General features: G+C 46.6%; 1 protein-coding gene across 1 annotated transcript in view; it reads right to left on the bottom strand.

Annotated features, from left to right (window-relative positions):
* Positions 1 to 2,174: 2,174 nt before the first annotated feature.
* LOC111974440 (retinal dehydrogenase 2-like) overlaps positions 2,175 to 17,910 on the bottom strand; it is a 31,037-nt gene continuing 15,301 nt past the window's right edge. Inside the window, exons 4-13 of the mRNA XM_070447391.1 lie at positions 17,150 to 17,254; positions 16,483 to 16,623; positions 14,276 to 14,602; positions 11,600 to 11,729; positions 5,336 to 5,464; positions 3,898 to 4,082; positions 3,507 to 3,671; positions 3,110 to 3,267; positions 2,798 to 2,872; positions 2,175 to 2,598 (exon numbers count right to left, since the gene is read on the bottom strand). Of these exons, the coding sequence (XP_070303492.1) occupies positions 2,526 to 2,598; positions 2,798 to 2,872; positions 3,110 to 3,267; positions 3,507 to 3,671; positions 3,898 to 4,082; positions 5,336 to 5,464; positions 11,600 to 11,729; positions 14,276 to 14,602; positions 16,483 to 16,623; positions 17,150 to 17,254 (1,488 nt within the window). The 3' untranslated portion in view covers positions 2,175 to 2,525. The remainder of the gene's footprint in view (positions 2,599 to 2,797; positions 2,873 to 3,109; positions 3,268 to 3,506; positions 3,672 to 3,897; positions 4,083 to 5,335; positions 5,465 to 11,599; positions 11,730 to 14,275; positions 14,603 to 16,482; positions 16,624 to 17,149; positions 17,255 to 17,910) is intronic.

Here is a 17,910-nt window from a genome sequence, read left to right as displayed (position 1 = left end):
ATGTTTTGGTATGTTTTTACAGTGCACACAAAAGATTGTCCACATGGAGTATGTCTATCTTCAATATGCCTGTGGAAAAGATGTTTCCCTACTGCAGAGGTTTTATGTAATTAGCGCTACCTGTACCATACAACTTTCCCATTCATAACAATTAAATTCTGTGTATTCACATGAACTTGTACCCATTTAATTTGGAGAGGGAAACATGAGGCTTTGGAGAAGTGATTGTTCACTGAGCTTTGGCTCATTCTCTGCTGGAGTGAAACGCTTGTATAGAAACTGTTGCACAACATTCTAGTGAGAAGGATCAGACCTTTCCTGCAATCTCTTAGCTCTACGCATACAGTCCTCCCTCYTTCGTGAGTGTTCATTACACACACAGTGCCGCAATCCATCTCACTAAAGCTAAAGCATACCATGGCACAGTAGAGGCCTGGGCTGAAAACAAAAAACAACCTTTCAGGAGGAAAGAAATAGAAGAGGACCATCCTGAAGCARACTCTGAGACAAACACTGAGMCARAAATGRATTGATTAGGTATGTGAGCAYTTTGTTGAAGTTGATAAAAGGAATAKCTTCTCYACTATGTGAGGGATGACAGAMGTCCAAAACGTGGTGCTTGAGAGATAAGGAGCTGTCTGAACAGCAGGTTGAACGTCCCTGTYAGTGTGGTTTGTTTCCAAGCTGATGTCCTTAACTGGAGGTTATGTCTGTGTGTCCCTGGCCTGCTCTGACGTTCCCTGTTGAGCTAACAGAGTGCCGTAATAAGACGATCACTTTTTCATCATCCCTTTGGAATGACTACAGATACCGACAGGCAGAAGGATTGTGGGAAAATCCACCCTGACATTTCAAAAGACAATTGCCAAGGGAAGGCTTCAGCGAAGGGTGCTCACATCTGCACAACTCCTCTCCTCCAAGGCGGCCTCTCGCACACACTYTGATTCTTAATCCCTTTCATTGGTCCCTTGGCCCTAGATCTCTTATTTTCATTGGGTCTTTGGCATATCAAATAGCAAATCTGTTTGCAAATGTATATGTGTCCAGAGAGCAAAGTGTTTATAATGCTCTTGTGCAGGAGCTGCATGGAGGGACCTACCAGATGTATTTGCCTGTTATTGTTTGTGTTTTCTCCTCAGGCCTACGTACTGTAGAAAGATACAATTGTCTTTCATGGTATGAATGTTAAGATAAACACTATTATTCAGGACATTGTAATAATCACCAGAAGAGCATCTCTGTTAACTCTGTTACTGCAGTTGCAGTTTAGTGTCTTCCTCCTCAGACATAACATAATGCTTGCACCAGATGCCTCGTTAAGAGAGTAAACTCCTCTTGTTTTTCACCATGAGTTACAACAGCAGCCTCGTCTTCGTCTTGCTGATAGTTAAATATGAAACGAGACTTGGGGCCCTCCCTGTCTGCCCTCCTCAGATCTCTGGCCAGARCGGAACTGTAAATTGTGCGACCTCATGAAATATCTGAGCAATATGTCAAAGCTGAGATAGCTGAGGCATGAATGTGGAAACTGAGCTTTGATGCAAGTGACTGCACAATATATTACTTCCCATGGCATTGAAACAAACACAKCCGAGCCAGGTTTTTGAGAGAAAAAAACTTTTTTTACTAAAAAAAGCTATGGTCCATTTTTATATCTTATAATTTCATAGTACATAATTGTATAAACATGAACATAAATGGACATCRATAAGAAACTTACATTATGATTAAAATACATTACTCCTCTTCTTAGCAGGTATGACTAAAWTRTTTTAAGAGGTTAACCATTTTTGTTTTCACGTTTACATTGGTCATACGTTGACATACAGTGTTAAGTGGTAAAAGTTCAAATAAAAACATGAACAATTAGATATCAACAATTAAAAATTCTAATTAACAGTTTCAATGGACTCATCCATTCATTTCTGAGGTTGAGAGCTTCAGTGGTCTTAGAATGAGCTGATATGCTTCCATGAATGTTACCTGGCAAATCAAAGCAATGACACAAAGCAATGACACATAATAACATACAGTATGAGGTTTGACAATGATACCCCACAACACGACCACACTGCCTCCCAACACGCTACAATGATTAGCTGACATGGGGCAAMGCAGGGATGGAGGTGCGGTGCTTAAGTCTGTGAGTGTCCAACTCCTGGGGGTTAGGGGGGTTTTGGGGGGGACGTGAACAGAGTAGCCTCTCCCATCGTCTCTCCGAGTGCTTTAGTGTGGTTAGTGGAGGAGGTGGGTGATGGCAGTAGGTGGAGTAGAGGTTTGGTGTGAACTTGAGACCRCCGGTGTACACCGGGCTGATGGAGACAGCTGATGTTGATGTGAGGACTGCCCATGGGAGGTGAGGGAGAGGAGTGGGCAGGGAGTTCACAGCCAATAGAGTTAGTTGCCCATGGTCATGGCTAGTTGGGATGATCAGTGTGTTTTACCACCACAGACAGACACCCAGAGGGTCAGTGGTGCGCCTCAGAGGAAGTCCTCCTCCACTACGTGTGGTGTGGCCGGCCGCCTTAGGAGTTCTTGGCTGAGATCTTTATGGTGATGGTCTTCACCTCTGAGTATTCCTTCAGGCCACAATCCCCCCTGCAAACAAACACACACAATGTCAGTTGAAACAGATTTCTAATGAACTGTAGCAAGCTTATTGTGTACAAAGCTTCATTTKGGAAYATTTTGCAACCAAACTTTTCTCTAYTGTAAACACACAGTTTACAKGAATACTTGCTTGGCTTTAGTCACGCACTTTCAGACAGTGGGCTAGGAACCAGAAAAKAATACTTACAATTCACGCCCRTTGCCAGACATTTTATATCCTCCAAATGGACACTGCGTGCTCAGGGCATTGAAACAGTTTATCCTAAATACACAAAACATACATCAAACATCAGCTTTTGATTCTTCTGCATTGTTTAATAATCATGTTGAATGGTAATGCTGTCAAGACTGGTTAAATGAAGAGCATGCTGAGGGGAGTGTAGTTGAATACTGTATGAGCTATCATTTAAAAAGATACAGTAATATGAGTCAACCTTTTATGCGATCTATGGGGTTAACCAGGGACACATAGATCGCTATGACGATGAGAGGGTCTTACCAGACGGTGCCAGCCTGCATGGCTGTGGAGATGGTCATKGCTTTGGTGATATCGCTGGTGAACACAGCTGCCACCAGGCCGTACTCTGTGTTGTTGGCCCTTTCAATCACCTCATCAATAGTCTTGAACTTCATGATCTGCTGAACTGGTCCAAAGATCTGGAGTGGACAGTCAGCAGTATGTGTAAGATGACATGTTGAAACATTCCATGGTGACATCCTTGCTTAGTCACACCATTAAGTATGTGTGGGGCGAGGCCATTAATTAATAGACATTTTAACTTATTTGGAAACCACCTTCCGTAAAATCATAGGGCATGGAAAGTCATACTRTGTTTCAGTCATACTGGGAGTTTTAGTCATACTTTGTATCAGTCATTCAGTGTACCAGTCAGTACCTCCTCTTTTGCGATGCGCATGTCATCTTTGACATTGGAGAAGACAGTGGGCTCGATGAAGAATCCTTTCAGGCCCAGGGCTTTGCCTCCACATTCCAGCCTGGCTCCCTCACTGATGCCACTTTGAATAAACTCCAGCACGCGGCTCTGCTGCTCCTGGCTGATCTGGATTAAGTAGGAGAGATGGGGAGAGGGAGGAGAGGAGAGGAGAAAGAAGATAGAAAAAGGAGGAAACAAGAAGGAAAGCCAAAGGAGTATATTTATCATACAGTAAATCAAATACATTATATTTGGTCATGCACATATTGAGTCGATAGCTGATATGTTTTGTCATAGAGGGTATTGTTTGACTCCTCCTTCCTTTGCAGGGTCTATGGCCCTCTATCCTCACCTGTGGACCCTGCTCCATGGTGGGATCGAAGGGGCTTCCTACTGTCCTCCTCTTGGCCCTCTCCACACTCCTGCGCACAAACTCCTCATAGATGGGCTCTTCCACGAAGATACGAGAGCCTGCAGTGCAGCACTGGCCTGCATTGAAGAACACTCCCTGGTGGGCCTGCTCCACAGCTAGATCCACTGAGGAAGAGGAAGAAGAGGAAGAGGGGGGCTCAGTATACAGTTAATTTTAGCGGTATGTGGTAGAATATTATAACATATTGAAAAATGTTGATGAAATTCCATATGGTTCTTATAAATTACATTAATTAAAAGTGAATATCATTAAGGCACATACACTACAAATGCACAAAATGTATTTTCCAATCATGGTCAGAATGTTTTCTACCACTGTGCAGCTATTCTCTGTGCTGTGCATTTGCTATCTGACAYCTGAGAGACAGGCCCCTGCCGTGGCACGCAAGGGGTTAACGGAGCCYAGTGATTTATGGGTCTCGGGCTGATGCAGGCGGCCGCGGCAGGTTCCATTCCCCTGATTTACGGGCCTTGGGAGCCCCTCTCGCGGCTGCTGAAAGCATTTGAAAGCCCCGGCATCCCCAGTTCTGTGAGACACTTAGAGCTAACATGAGAGCCATCCATCCATTGGTTTTCACAGCCCTGTGAAGCCCAGCGGAAGCTTTTGAAGATGCCAGCGCTCTCACTCCATGTGGACATATCCGCTGTCTCATTTTGCATGTCAGACTAAATTATTGGACAAAACATTGTAAAYATTCCCCCTCGACCCTCTATCAAGACAATGTCTTTAAGGCAGGGGTTCCCAAACTTTTGTCCTGCGACCCCATTTTGACATCAAAATATTTTTGCATCTTAAAAAAATCAATGGCCAATGTTAACTTTTTTACTTGGGGCTGTGACAGTCTATTACAAATCAGTCTGACAGTGCTTTTGACAGTATTTCAATCTGAAGGAAGTATGGTTTAAAGTTACTGAAATGCATTAGAAAGATATTGAAAAGTTCAGAAGATCATCAGGCATTCATTTTGTATGATCTTCTGTGTAGAGAAGATCATCATCATTGATGATGTTCTTTTCCCCCCAGTCTGATTTATTGCCTGGTCTTGTCCACTCTGTTCTAATGAGTCCTGCACGGCTTGTGGGCATTGCAGAGGGAAACAGTGACGGGCTCATAATATTTTTTGGCAGCTTAAAAGGTTCAAAAGATCGAGCCAAATTTTTGGGAAAAATGTTTTGGAAAAAAAMCTGAAATGGCTCTGTTTATTGCAGCCCCAACCTAGCGCATATTTTATTTCAGCGTTTCTCTCGCGACCCCATTTTCAAATCAGGCAATGCCACATAGGGAACCCCTGCGTCCATCTGGACGACCACCTATGGGGAAACGGGAGGAACTAATAAAACAGTGTMKTCAAACTTACAATCAGCGTCTGCAAAAATAATGTTGGGATTCTTTCCTCCTAGCTCCAGCGTTACTCTCTTCAAATTACTCTTCCCAGCTGCTTCTTGGATCAGCTTGCCGACCTGGGGAGGAACCAGGGCTTGGGTTTAGTTTACTCACGCAGACACAAGCAGACCTGTGGCCGGATCACTAAATGGATGCAGCCATTAAATAGYTTAGCARGTTGGTTAGGCCCAAAACAAGGGAYGCACCACTGGGCCCGCWGAAACACRAGTGTGCCAAACACACAGCCAAAATATCTATTACAGGTTCTGGGAGGCTTCAGCAGGAAAAKAAAGTGATGTTTCAGCAGCGAACAGCATCTCTTGTTAAATCAAGCGCAGGAAGAAGCAACCACAGGTTGTGTGGGTRGCAGCAGCAGCCTGGGCTTGTGGCAAATTGAARTACCTAACTGTGAAAAGTTGTAAAGTGGTGCCTGTTTGGTGCGACGTGGGCCTACACTGCCCTGGCTGGAAGCGCTGAATGCTGAGGATGATCTGAGGAGTTGGGAGTGTTTATCAAACAGCAGCAGGAGCTTTCCTTTCGACTTCTCTGTTCACAATTTCCCCCTCATCAAAAGTGCTGCTCTCACCATTATCCAAATACTGCTGAATTCCACAGCCCTTTCCCGTCTCCCTCCAGACTCACACAGTGGAGACGTGTAAAAACAGTGGTTCTCTAGTAATGCATAGCGTGAGCTCTCAGTGAAAATGAATCGCTTGCGAGTATTTGAGTCTGCCCAGCTGCTCTTATTATACTGATGTATTGTATTGACCCCAACATTATTTCTCAACACCATGAGATGAGATATACCCTTATTAAATAGAGACAAGCCTGAGAAAGAGAGCGAGCAGCATTCATAACCATAAACCAACAAGAACACTTCCTGTCCACCCAGAAGTCACTGACACACATGATTTTATTTTCCAGGAGATAGTGAGAAGACCAGCGCTGGGAGAAGATAGAGGGAGTCAAAGGAGGAGGAAAAAAACTTCTGAGTCTCTCCCCAACAACTCCCCCCCAGTGGTAAAGAGTGATGCCTCATCTCTTTGCACGAACAATGTTTAACACTGGAATGTCTCCCTTTCCCAATATTGCCAGACTGCATTATTCTGTGTTAGGAAATGAGCAGGGCAGCCTGCTGAGTGTTCTGGTTTGAGTGGTAGAGCAGCTGTGTGATAGGGACAGCAGGACAAACCTTCCTCTGGCAGGCAGGCGGCAGGCAGGCAGCACGCTCTCTAAAGCCGTCCTGGCTGTCGCTGTCTTTGAAGGCGGGGCTCAAGGGGTGCTGACTAACATGACGTTAGCGTGCATTCACTGAAGTGCAAAGGAGACACGCTGGGCTGGCTCCCACTTGGGCCGCTACTGTGGAGAGTCACAGCCCTGTGTGTGTGTGAGTACAAGGATGAGGCACCACTGACGCAATGGCCACCTGAAACCACACCCCCCCCTTCAAGCCTCTACCCATCCACCCCCTCTACCCCCTCTACCCCCTCCAGCCTCTCAGAGGATGCTGTGTCCACTGTCCCCTCTCGCCCGGTGTGACTGAAACCCAAGGTGACTCACAGTCTGGGCATCTACATTCTCTCACAGCAGCGCTTCATCCACTCTGTAATTGACTCCAGATCACAGGAAACAACAGAGAAAGCAGTTAAAGACAACTGGCCACTTTTTGGGGAAATGTTCTGGAACCGCCGATGGTAAAAAAAAAAAAGAGGAAGGCTCGTATGTGTGTGCTGCCTGGTAGCATGTAAAGTGATGGTGGAGAAAGCCCTGTGGATGTTCATTGGTTAGGTAATGGAGCATTGATCAATTGATTAAATGACTTAAGTTCGGGCTGCATGAATGGACTCTGAGGATCAATTGAAACCCTATTCACTCTCATTAACTTTATTACTGCATTCAGGTTCTCATTAATAACCGTTCAGATGATTTGGACATCTGGGTCTTTGTCATCCTTACAGGGCTTGACAGAGATGTTGCAACATTGATGTCAAAAATAAATAAATAAACAAATCCCTTATATTCTCAATAAAGGCCTGGATTTGATTCAACCACACAATTTAAATAAAGGTTTTTCTCCATATTGTGTGAGTTTGCTTTGGTTACAGCGTTTCTGTTTGTCCCCTTATCACCAAGAGCAATCTATTATGTCTGCACATGCGTAGCAGTGTTGGTGGGTGCTCAATACCACACAAACAGTCACTCTCCTCCCTTTCTCTCCAAACAGATCCCCAGAGTCAAAGCAAAGACACTATAAACTCTAGGGCTTCTCTAAACACTACAAAACCCTGTTTCATTTACGACAGATACACGTGAAATATACACAGGTCATTTCAAAACATATAAAATCCATCGATATCTATGGAAGCATATCAATAATTATGTTAAGATTCTGTAAAAACGAGCTCTTTACTGGCCTGAGGGGTAGCATTTGGTGGTTAGGAATAACAAAACAGATGTTATATAAAATGATCAAAATTATGGGAATTGGCAGTACATTCTGACTTCACACACCAAGACGGAGGATGCAATCCAACCATAAATCTCCTAATCCCACTGCCATACATAGGTTGATCATTCTCACAGTCTTTCCATCAACTTTACCACTATGAACGGCCGGCTGTTTTCCTAGGACCGATCAGACCCACTCAATGTCTGTAAGGTAAGTAGCAGGTTGTTCATTAACTGGTGGGACCTTATGGAACCAGTTTGTCTGTGACTTATATGTCGTATGTCTTGGTAGTGTGTGTGGTGTTGTGTGTGTGTGTGTGTGTGTGTGTAGTAGTGTGATGATGATGTGTGATAGTGGATGTGATGCTGTGTGTGTGTGTGTGTGATGTGTGTGTGGTGTGTGTGTGTGTGTGTGTGTGTGTGTGTGTGATGGTGTGCTGCTGTTGTTGTGTGTGTGCGGCGTATGTGTGGTATGCTGCACCCACCCACACACAACCACCCCACACACAACACACCACACAACCCACACCAACAACACCAAACACCCCAAAAAAAAAAACTGACGCCCCCACACAACACCCCCGACTGTAGTGTAGATGTGTGGGTGTGCGTTGTGTGTGTGGTTGTGTGTGTGTGATGGGTGTGTGTGTGCCTGTGTGTGTGTGTGTGTGTGTGTGTGTGTGTCGTGTGTGTGTGTGTGTGTGTGTGGTGTGTGTGTGTGTGTGTGTGTGTACAGTGTAGATGTGTGTGGTGTGTGTGTGTGTGTGTAACAGTGTAGATGTGTGTGTGTGTGTGTATGTGTAATTAGTGTGTCTGTGTGTAGTGGTAAAGTCGCAGCAGCAGATGTCACCTCCCTGATCCGGGGGGGGGCGGGGGGGGGGGGGAGGGGGGGGGGGTGGGGCCGGGTTGGGTTGGGGATGAGGGAAGTTTTGAAGGCCCATGCAGCTTATGTAAGCCCCTGTTTGTTTGTCATTTAGACTTTTAATACAAGGAGGCATGTTCCCGTAAAATTACAAAGACTCATCTCTGCTGTTGCACATGTTGCGTTGTGTCATAAAGAAAGCATAGGGACAGTGATTATCGCTCAATCGTTTGTTCATGAATTATAGTTGATCTGTGTAGCCTTTGTCTATGCCATGTGTGAAGGCGATCCGAGCTCCTGCCGTTTGGCCAAATCTGGCAAAATTTGACGATCCCCGGTGAAACCGGCTGTCAAAACAATTGAGAGGAAACAGCTTTAGAGGAAAGAGGCAGGAGAGCCAAGGCAAAATAAGGGCAGTGTGGGGGAATCAGACCAACCAACAATCCTACCACAGCCTATGAGAGAATGACAGAACATCAAAAGACAAGGGGCAAGAGAGACAGACTGTCTCAGAGAGAGGGAAGGCCGAACACAGAGAGAAGACATGGAGGAGTGTGGATCAAAGAGCTCTAAGGATTGGGTTACTGTGGTGATTGTGCTGTAATGTACCTCTTTGACCAGAGATCGATGTACATAAGGCAGAGTGAGGGGGGTCTGCTCAGGCGGCTTCGGACACCGTGTTCAAGGCGGCGTGGACCCTGCTTCACGCAGTATCAATCAGTGGGGAAGTTCCACTGTAGAACATAACACCCACAACCACAGGACCATCAGACTTTGACAAAGGGCGTCACTCATACTCATAATCGTCAAATGCTTCCTGCTCTCCGCCACATTCCATTGTTATCTCAGAGACTCTCACTTTCACTTGCGCAACGTAGTCATTTGACAGGAATGTTTCTCGCTATTCTATTCTCTTGCATCATCACTGAGAACAGGAAAATGCAACACATGTGGCGTATTGAGCGTGTATGGTATACACGGCGGGTGTTATTTTACTTTTACTGAACCCAGTAGGCCTAGACGACCCAACCGCTTCCCAAGCTTTGGCAAATCAATGTCTGTTTTAACTTCTGTCTCCTGTCCCTTGTCTCTTCATAGTTCCCCCCTCTCTCTTTTCTCTCTCTCTCTTCTCCTCTCTCCCTTCTCTGAGGTTATATGAGGTGACGTTCTTTGTCAGCTGCAAGATTTTAAAATAGTAATACTCACCTGATAAGCACGTAGGACTTCAGGAACTTGACAATATTTTTTAACAGAACAAAGGGGTGATCTGTCCCAGACTCTACACACCACCATCCCAACACTTTTCTAGTCCCTTTCTGCATATTGAGCGGAGAGTTTGGCAGATGTGTGGGGAGAGTGCTGTTAGCTTTGGGCTCTTGAGATAGCCATCTGAATGGTTTATAAACAACTGGCAGCACTCACAGGGATGAATCTGTCGCCACCCTCCTATGGGCTCGTGTCTAAGTGAATCGTAGGATAGGTCTCACTAATCTGTAGTAGGAGAACAAGAACAGAGGCTCGTTACTTATGCTGCTCGCTGCGTTTGAGGAAGATGAGCGATGTCTGATGTACATTAGCAGAGGGCTAGTGGACCGGAGTGTACAATAATAAACGCTGGTGTCCTTGTTGTTTGCTTGTGTTTACGGAACAAATTCTCTTGATTAAAACGGCAATCACTCAGTACAGCATCTCATTCTTGTTGCTTACGCATTGAGGCAAGGGTAAATATAAGGTGTGAGCTCGCGTTTAGAAAGTCAGTGAGAAGAGTGGGTGTTACAGTTGGGAAGAGAGTTTTCATTCTTCTTACATTAAGAGTAAGGAAGATATGTTTGGAGGGTGTGCCATGTTTATTCGTTCCCTACAACAGTAGTAATAACAATCGCTATTTAGTGGTAGAAAACTGAACAGTGTTTATTACAATAGAGTTATGTGATGTTCATGGGAACAGGATGGCTAAGGCCTCAGCTGATGAAACATTGCTCCAGAGAGGAGGAGGAGGAGCTTGGACCTGGAACTATAGCCCAAGGGTGGACTGGCCAAGTGCTTCATCTTCCCTGGTGGCCAAGATAAGAACATCGCTGACATCTCAACATCATCCAGGCCACAGAAACAGGTCTGTTTGTTTGTTCTGTAACACTGCTGCACATTGGAATAGTGCTCAAGCCAAATTCTGAACTAGCTGAGGACTGGCTGGGTTTGGTGAAGAAACACAGGAGGGGCTTGAAGACCAACCAGACCACAGTGCTAGTCTCAGGAGGTTGTCAGTACTAGTACTGCTTTCTTAGGTCCTCTGTTTTCTTGGCTACTAAACAATGACTTAACATGCCTTTTAAAAGAGTGTGGATTACTTATATAGGCTCCCTAATGCCAGGCCCTCAATGACCAGACCCCATCTGGTCCTCAGGTGGGTCCCTGAGAACCAACTACTACCCCAACACCACCCCAACCCACCCAACCCCTCGCCCAGCTAATGGCTGCTCTATGAGAGAGYTGCGGAGTGGCTGTCCTAACTCCTATAGACTCCCCGTCGCGGYGYTTTCAAACGGCTAAATTAGGCAGAACAGCCAGCGGCCCTCGCTCTTTAGTCCTGTCACTGGGCTCCACTGGTGGCAGTCTCAACAGGAGRGCGACCATTAAGGCTCAGATTTAYAACTGGCCAGGGAGCAGCCATRTTTACCCTCACATCACCTCTGTGCCCTCAGCACAGCTCATCTCCTGTCCCGCAGGCCCCCAGAGAGAAGCCTGGTGCTCCGCTTATCTGCTGCTAGCTAACTAGTAATCTTCACCTGGCACTGGCATCCACCACRTACCTCTGACCTGTAACATTCTGCCTGGGTTCTAGTTCGTTGAAATTGAAGAGAATAAGAATTCAATGTGCTTTTCGCTACATAACCCACAGTCAGGAAGCCTGAGTTGGAATAGACTTACCCATTGGAATGGACGTTCCATGGATCTTGTCTGCGTATCCAGCATAGTATCTGAGCGTCTTTATGGTTCCCTGGAGGTCCACAAACAGGGTGGGCAGGAAAGGCTTCCCACTGTCCATGGATTCTATAGTCTGGAGAGAAATATATATTAAAACCCAATCTGTCTTTTTGTTTTTTCCAAGAAACAGTGGGTCTGAACATTATCTCCGGGGGGAAACGTGATACTAAAATAACATAATGCTACAGTGCCTATAAGTTATAAATCATCCTTTAAGTCTTAGGCTTATTAGGTTGATTTAACACTATTAKAACCACATGGGCAAAAACGTACTGCTTTTTTCCGGCATCTTTTAAAACAGTCCCCTTGTTTTGACATCTCTCTTTCACAATACGTTTGTTTTAAATCTTTTTTTAAACATTAATTATTGGAAGCATATGCTTTAAATTGAAAACATCTATGTTAATGTAAAGTGACATAGGATGTCTAGAAAGGTGCCTAAAAGATACAAGTTATTATTATTAATATTTACAGTAAAACATTGACACATTTATATTTTAAGGGGGTCTGGTATTATGAAGATCCTTCTCTGATCGTCCGTGGTACATTACATGGCCATTAATATGGAGTTACTCCCCCCTTTGCTGCTACAACAGCATCCACTCTTCGTGGAAGGCTTTCCACTAGATGTTGGAGCATTGCTGCCGAGACTTGCTTCCATTCAGCCACAAGAGCATTAGTGAGGTTGGGTGTTGGATTATTTGACCTATTTGTCGRCGTTCCAATTCATCCCAAAGGTGTTCGATGGGGTTGAGGTCAGGACTCTGTGCAGGTCAGTCAAGTTCTTCCGCACGAATCTTGACAAACTATTTCTGCATGGACCTCGCTTTGTGCACGGGGACATTGTCATACTGAAACAGGAAGAGCCTTCCCCAAACTGTTGCCACCAAGTTGGAAACACAGAATCATGTAGAATCTCATCGTAAGCTGTAGAGTTAAGATTTCCCTTCAATGGAACTAAGGGGCATAGCCTGAGCCATGAAAAACAACCCCAGACCATTATTCTTCCTCCACCAAATGTTACAGTTGGCACTATGCATTGGGGCAGGTAGCGTTCCCCTGGCATCCGCCAAACCCAGATTTGTCCGTTGGACTGCCGGATGGTGAAGCTTGATTCATCACTCCAGAGAACGTGTTTCCACTGCTCCAGAGTCCAATGGCGGTGAGCTTTACACCACTCCAGCAGACACTAGGCATTGCTCATGGTGATTTTAGGCTTGTGTGCGGCTGCTTGGCCATGGAAAACCACTTCATGAAGTTCCCGACGAACAGTTATTGTGTTGACGTTGCTTCCAGAGGCAGTGAGTGTTGCAAACGAGGACTGACGATTTTTACTCGCTACAAGCTTCAGCACTCAGCGGTTGCGTTCTGTGAGCTTGTGTGGCCTATGACTTCGCGGCTGAGCCGTTGTTGCTTTTAGAGGTTTCCACTTCACAATAACAGCACCTACAGTTGACTGCGGTAGCTCTAGCAGGTAAGAAAGTTGACGAACTGACTTGTTGGAAAGGTGGCATTGTAACGGTACTCGTCCTCGTCTAATGACGAGTATGAAAGATTGGACCAATGTGCAGCGTGRTAAGTGTCCATTTTAATGAAATCCAACTGAACATGAACACTGAATGACAAAACAACAAAAGAGAATGAACGAGACTGAAACAGTTCTGTATGGAAAAAACACAGACACAGAAAACAACTACCCACAACCCATAGTGGGAAAACAGGCTACCTAAGTATGATTCTCAATCAGAGACTAACGACCTAACAGCTGCCATCTGATTGAGAACATACCAGGCCAAAACACAGAAATACAAACTACCTAGACTACAAAAACATAGACTGCCCACCGCCTCAACTGTCATGCCCCTGACTAAACTAAAATAAAGACATAAAAAAGGAACTACAGGTCAGAACGTGACAGTACCCATGGACTCCCCCCCCCCCCCAAAAGTGCAGACTCTCACCGGCCGCAAAAACCTGAACTATAGGGGAGGGTCTGGGTGGGCATTTCACCCGCGGTGGCGGCTCTGGTGCGGGACGTGGATCCCCATTCCACATATAGTCTTGGCCCACTTATGTGGCGCCTTTGGAGCGGCGACGCCTCGCCACCGACCCGGACTGGGGACCCTTGCAGCGGGCCCCGAATTAGATGGGAGACTCTGGCAGCGCCGGAGTGAAGGGCGACTCTGGCAGCTCCGGAGTGAAGGGAGACTCTGGCAGCTCCGGAGTGAAGGCGACTCTGGGCAGCTCCGGAGTGAAGGGCGGCTCTGGCAGCTCCTGAGCGACGGCGGGCGGGGCTTGGCAGCTCAGGACAGACAGGCGGCTCTGGCTGCTCAGGACAGACGGGCGGCGCTGGCAGCTCAGGACAGACGGGGGCGCTGGCAGCTCAGGACAGACGGGCGGCTCTGGCAGCTCAGGACAGACGGGCGGCTCTGGCAGCTCAGGACATGACGGGCGGCTCTGGCAGCTCAGGACAGACGGGCGGCTCTGGCAGCTCAGGACAGACGGGCGGCTCTGGCAGCTCAGGACAGACGGGCGGCTCTGGCAGCTCCGGACTGACGAGAGAACCTGGAGGGAGGAGCGGAGAGACAGCCTGGTGGGCGTGGCTGCCACAGGACCCACCAGGCTGGGGAGACCTACAGGAGGCCTGGTGTGTGGAGGAGGCACCGGATGGACCGGCTGGCTGGGGAAGCACTGGAGCCTCTGGTGCGAACGGCCTTGGCCACCACTCTCCAGGCTGGATGACCACTTTAGCCCGGACCCTCTCAGAGTGCAGGCCACAGGTTGAACCGGGCTGTGGGTGAGCACTGGAGATCTGGTGCATACTACTCGCACCTCTCCCTTAGGCTCAATGCCCACATTCGCCCGGCAAGGGCGGAGCGCAGCATAGGACGCACTGCACCCTCCAGCGCCCCGGAGACACAGCACGCAGAACCGGCGCAGGATACCCTGGACCGAAACGGCGTACCGGAGACCAGACACGCTGAGCCGGCACAACACGCCCTGGCTGGATGCCCACTCTCGCATGGCACTTGCGGGGGGCTGGCCTATAGCGCTCTGGGCTATAGAGCGCGTACTGGTCCACCGTGCGCTCCACCGCATAACGCGGTGCCTGACCAGTACAACGCTACTTTCGGTAAGCACGAGGAGTGTGGCGGAGTCAGGTTGGAGACCTGGAGACCCCCCAAAAGTTTTGGGGCTGCTTCTCGTGCCTCTCGCGCTGCCGTGCTACCTCCTCATATCGCCGCCGCTCAGCTCTCGCTGCCCTCCAGTTCTTCCTTGGGGCGGCGATATTCCCCCAGCCTGTGCCCAGGGTCCCTTACCGTCTAGTATCTCCTCCCAAGTCCAGGAGTCCAGAACCCTCTGCTCTGGTTACCACCGCTGCTTGGTCCTTTTTTTGGCGGGTAGTTCTGTAACGGTACTCGTCCTCGTCTAATGATGAGTATGAAAGATCGGAACATGTGCAGCGTGGTAAGTGTCCATTTTAATGAAATCCAACTGAACATGAACACTGAATGACAAAACAACAAAAGAGAATGAACGCGACTGAAACAGTTCTGTATGGAAAAAACACAGACACAGAAAACAACTACCCACAACCCATAGTGGGAAAACAGGCTACCTAAGTATGATTCTCAATCAGAGACAACGATCGACAGCTGCCTCTGATTGAGAACCAATACCAGGCCAAACACAGAAATACAAAACCTAGACTACAAAACATAGAATGCCCACCCCAAACTCACGCCACACAATACCCCATAATGTCAAACCAAAAACAGGTTTTTAGAAATGTTTGCAAATTTACATAAATATTCAGACCCCATACTCAGTACTTTGTTGAAGCACCTTTGTCAGCAATTACAGCCTTGAGTCTTCTTGGGTATGACGCTACAAGCTTGGCACACCTTTATTTGGGGAGTTTCTCCCATTCTTCTCTGCAGATCCTCTCAAGCTCTGTCAGGTTGGATGGGGAGCATTGCTGCACAGCTATTTTCAGGTCTCTCCAGAGATGTTCGATTGCATTCAAGTCTGGGCTCTGGCTGGGCCACTCAAGGACATTCAGAGGTTCTCCAATCTCTACAGAGGAACTCTAGAGCTCTGTCAGAATGACCATCGGGTTCTTGGTCACCTCCCTGACCAAGGTCCTTCTCCCCCAATTGCTCAGTTTGGCGGGGCGGCCAGCTATAGGAAGAGTCTTGGTGCTTCCAAACTTCTTCCAATTAAGAATGATGGAGGCCAGTGTGTTCTTGGGGACCTTCAAWKCTACAGAAATGTTTTGGTACCCTTCCCCAGATCTGAGCCTCGACAAAATTCTGTCTCGGGGCTGTACGGACAATTTCTTCGACCTCATGGCTTGGTTTTTGCTCTGACATGCACTGTCAACTATGGGACCTTATATAGACAGGTGTGTGCTTTTCCAAATCATGTCCAATCAATTGAATTTACCACAGGTGAACTCCAATCAAGTTGTAGAAACATCTCAATGATGATCAATGGAAACAGGATTCACCTGAGTTCAATTTCGAGTCTCATAGCAAAGGGTCTGAATACATGTAAATATATATAAATTATGATTACTTTTAAATTAGCAAAWATTACTCTAAACCTGTTTCTGCTTTGTCATTATGGCGTATTGTGTGTAGATTGCTAAGGGTTTTTTATTTATTTAATCAATTTTAGAATAAGGCTGTAACGTAGCAAAATGTGAAAAAAGTCAAGGGATCTGAAAATGTTCCTAAGGCACTGTATTAGTGTATATTTCTTTGAGCATGTTGCTAAAACGAAGAAGTCCGGGATCTGGACTTTGAGCACTGTGGTMAACTCACTGCTAGATAGGCACTRTCCCTCTCCACCAGGTCAGCCAGTTTAGCCAGCAGTCTACCCCTTTCTGACGCATCCATCCTCCGCCACACTGAACCAAGGGTGAAGGCCAGCCGGGCCGCCTGCACCGCCTTGTCCACATCAGCCTGTAGAAGAGAAACAGTTTAATGATTGAATCAGCCTGAGGTAGAGAAACAGAGAAACCGTATCCAGTACACAGTTTAATGATAGAACCTTATCCAGTTAACAGGTGTTTCTCCACCTCCACTGAGACAAATAAAATGTGTCTGTCTATTCCGAATGATACTTAATGGATCTTCCATTAGCATGTTTAAAGCTTGTTCTGCTTCGGTTATTCCACACAGAGGTGCTGATTTAGGGAAGGAGAGGAGGAACTGCCGAGCCAGAGAACCAAACCACATTAGACTAAACTCCCAACCCATTTGCTTTCCTTATTTTTTGGACACATAACTCACACATGGACAATGCATGAAGGAGGGGATGCCAGGGCAGAGGTGGTAGGAAACACGTGTGGAAAACCCAAGCGTAGCTCTGTGTAACAAACATCTAATTCTCAAACACTCCAAGGGAAAATACCTGTGTTTTCATTTCTGAAAATATAAGATATGGGGAATGCAGAAACTACAGATTTGTTTTTATTTTCTACAATACCTTCTCTGCTTCTTGGACCTCACAGATCTTCTCTCCGCTGGCGGGGTTGTAGACTGGGAAGGTCTTTCCGCTCACAGAGTCTTGCCACTCATTGTTGATGAAAATCTGAAGGGAGAAAAGATGCAGCGTTCAGTGCACAGGATGGAGAGGCCCATGTGAGAGGGAAAATCTGGTTCTAGCAGCAGCTCTGTTTCTCTCCAGACACTATTCAGCCATTCCTGCTCTAAAGAGGCACGGGGGCCCTGGTATAACATTTTAGTTGTGCAGTTTTCTCAACACACAAATTCTCAATCAAGACAGAAGTATTTATCTGATCAAATAAGAAATGTGCTGTTAAAAAACATTATGTGTTTTATGATTCGATTATTGGGATCAGTTTGAGAGGGAGCATAATTGGTAGGTTGATGTCCAAAGTGAATCATTGGCATTGTGTGTTATATTATTCAATAAAAATGTATTGTTTTGTTACCGTGGCGCAACTAAACCAATAATCTATTCAGTAACTAATTGTAGTTCCTGATAAAACAGTCTAGTGAGASTGAGCCTGGCTCCTACCAGTGCGTCTCAGTTCTTGTGTAAGGGGGGAGGCAGGCGGGCAGGGAGGGAGGGAGGGAAGGAGGTAAAGGGAAGAATCTGTGGAAATGTGGACAGAGATTCCTGCCTGCCCGGCATGGCTCTCTGGGGAGTACTCCAACATCTAGACAAAGAGGTGGGGGAGAGATAAATCCCTATCAGACACTAGACACCCCCTCAATCTCTCA

This window comes from Salvelinus sp. IW2-2015, linkage group LG15 (assembly GCF_002910315.2).
Source record: "Salvelinus sp. IW2-2015 linkage group LG15, ASM291031v2, whole genome shotgun sequence".
NCBI classification, from domain to species: Eukaryota; Metazoa; Chordata; class Actinopteri; order Salmoniformes; family Salmonidae; genus Salvelinus; species Salvelinus sp. IW2-2015.
The sequence above is the reverse complement of the archived record's forward strand: the minus strand, read 5'-3'. Positions and strand labels throughout refer to the sequence as shown.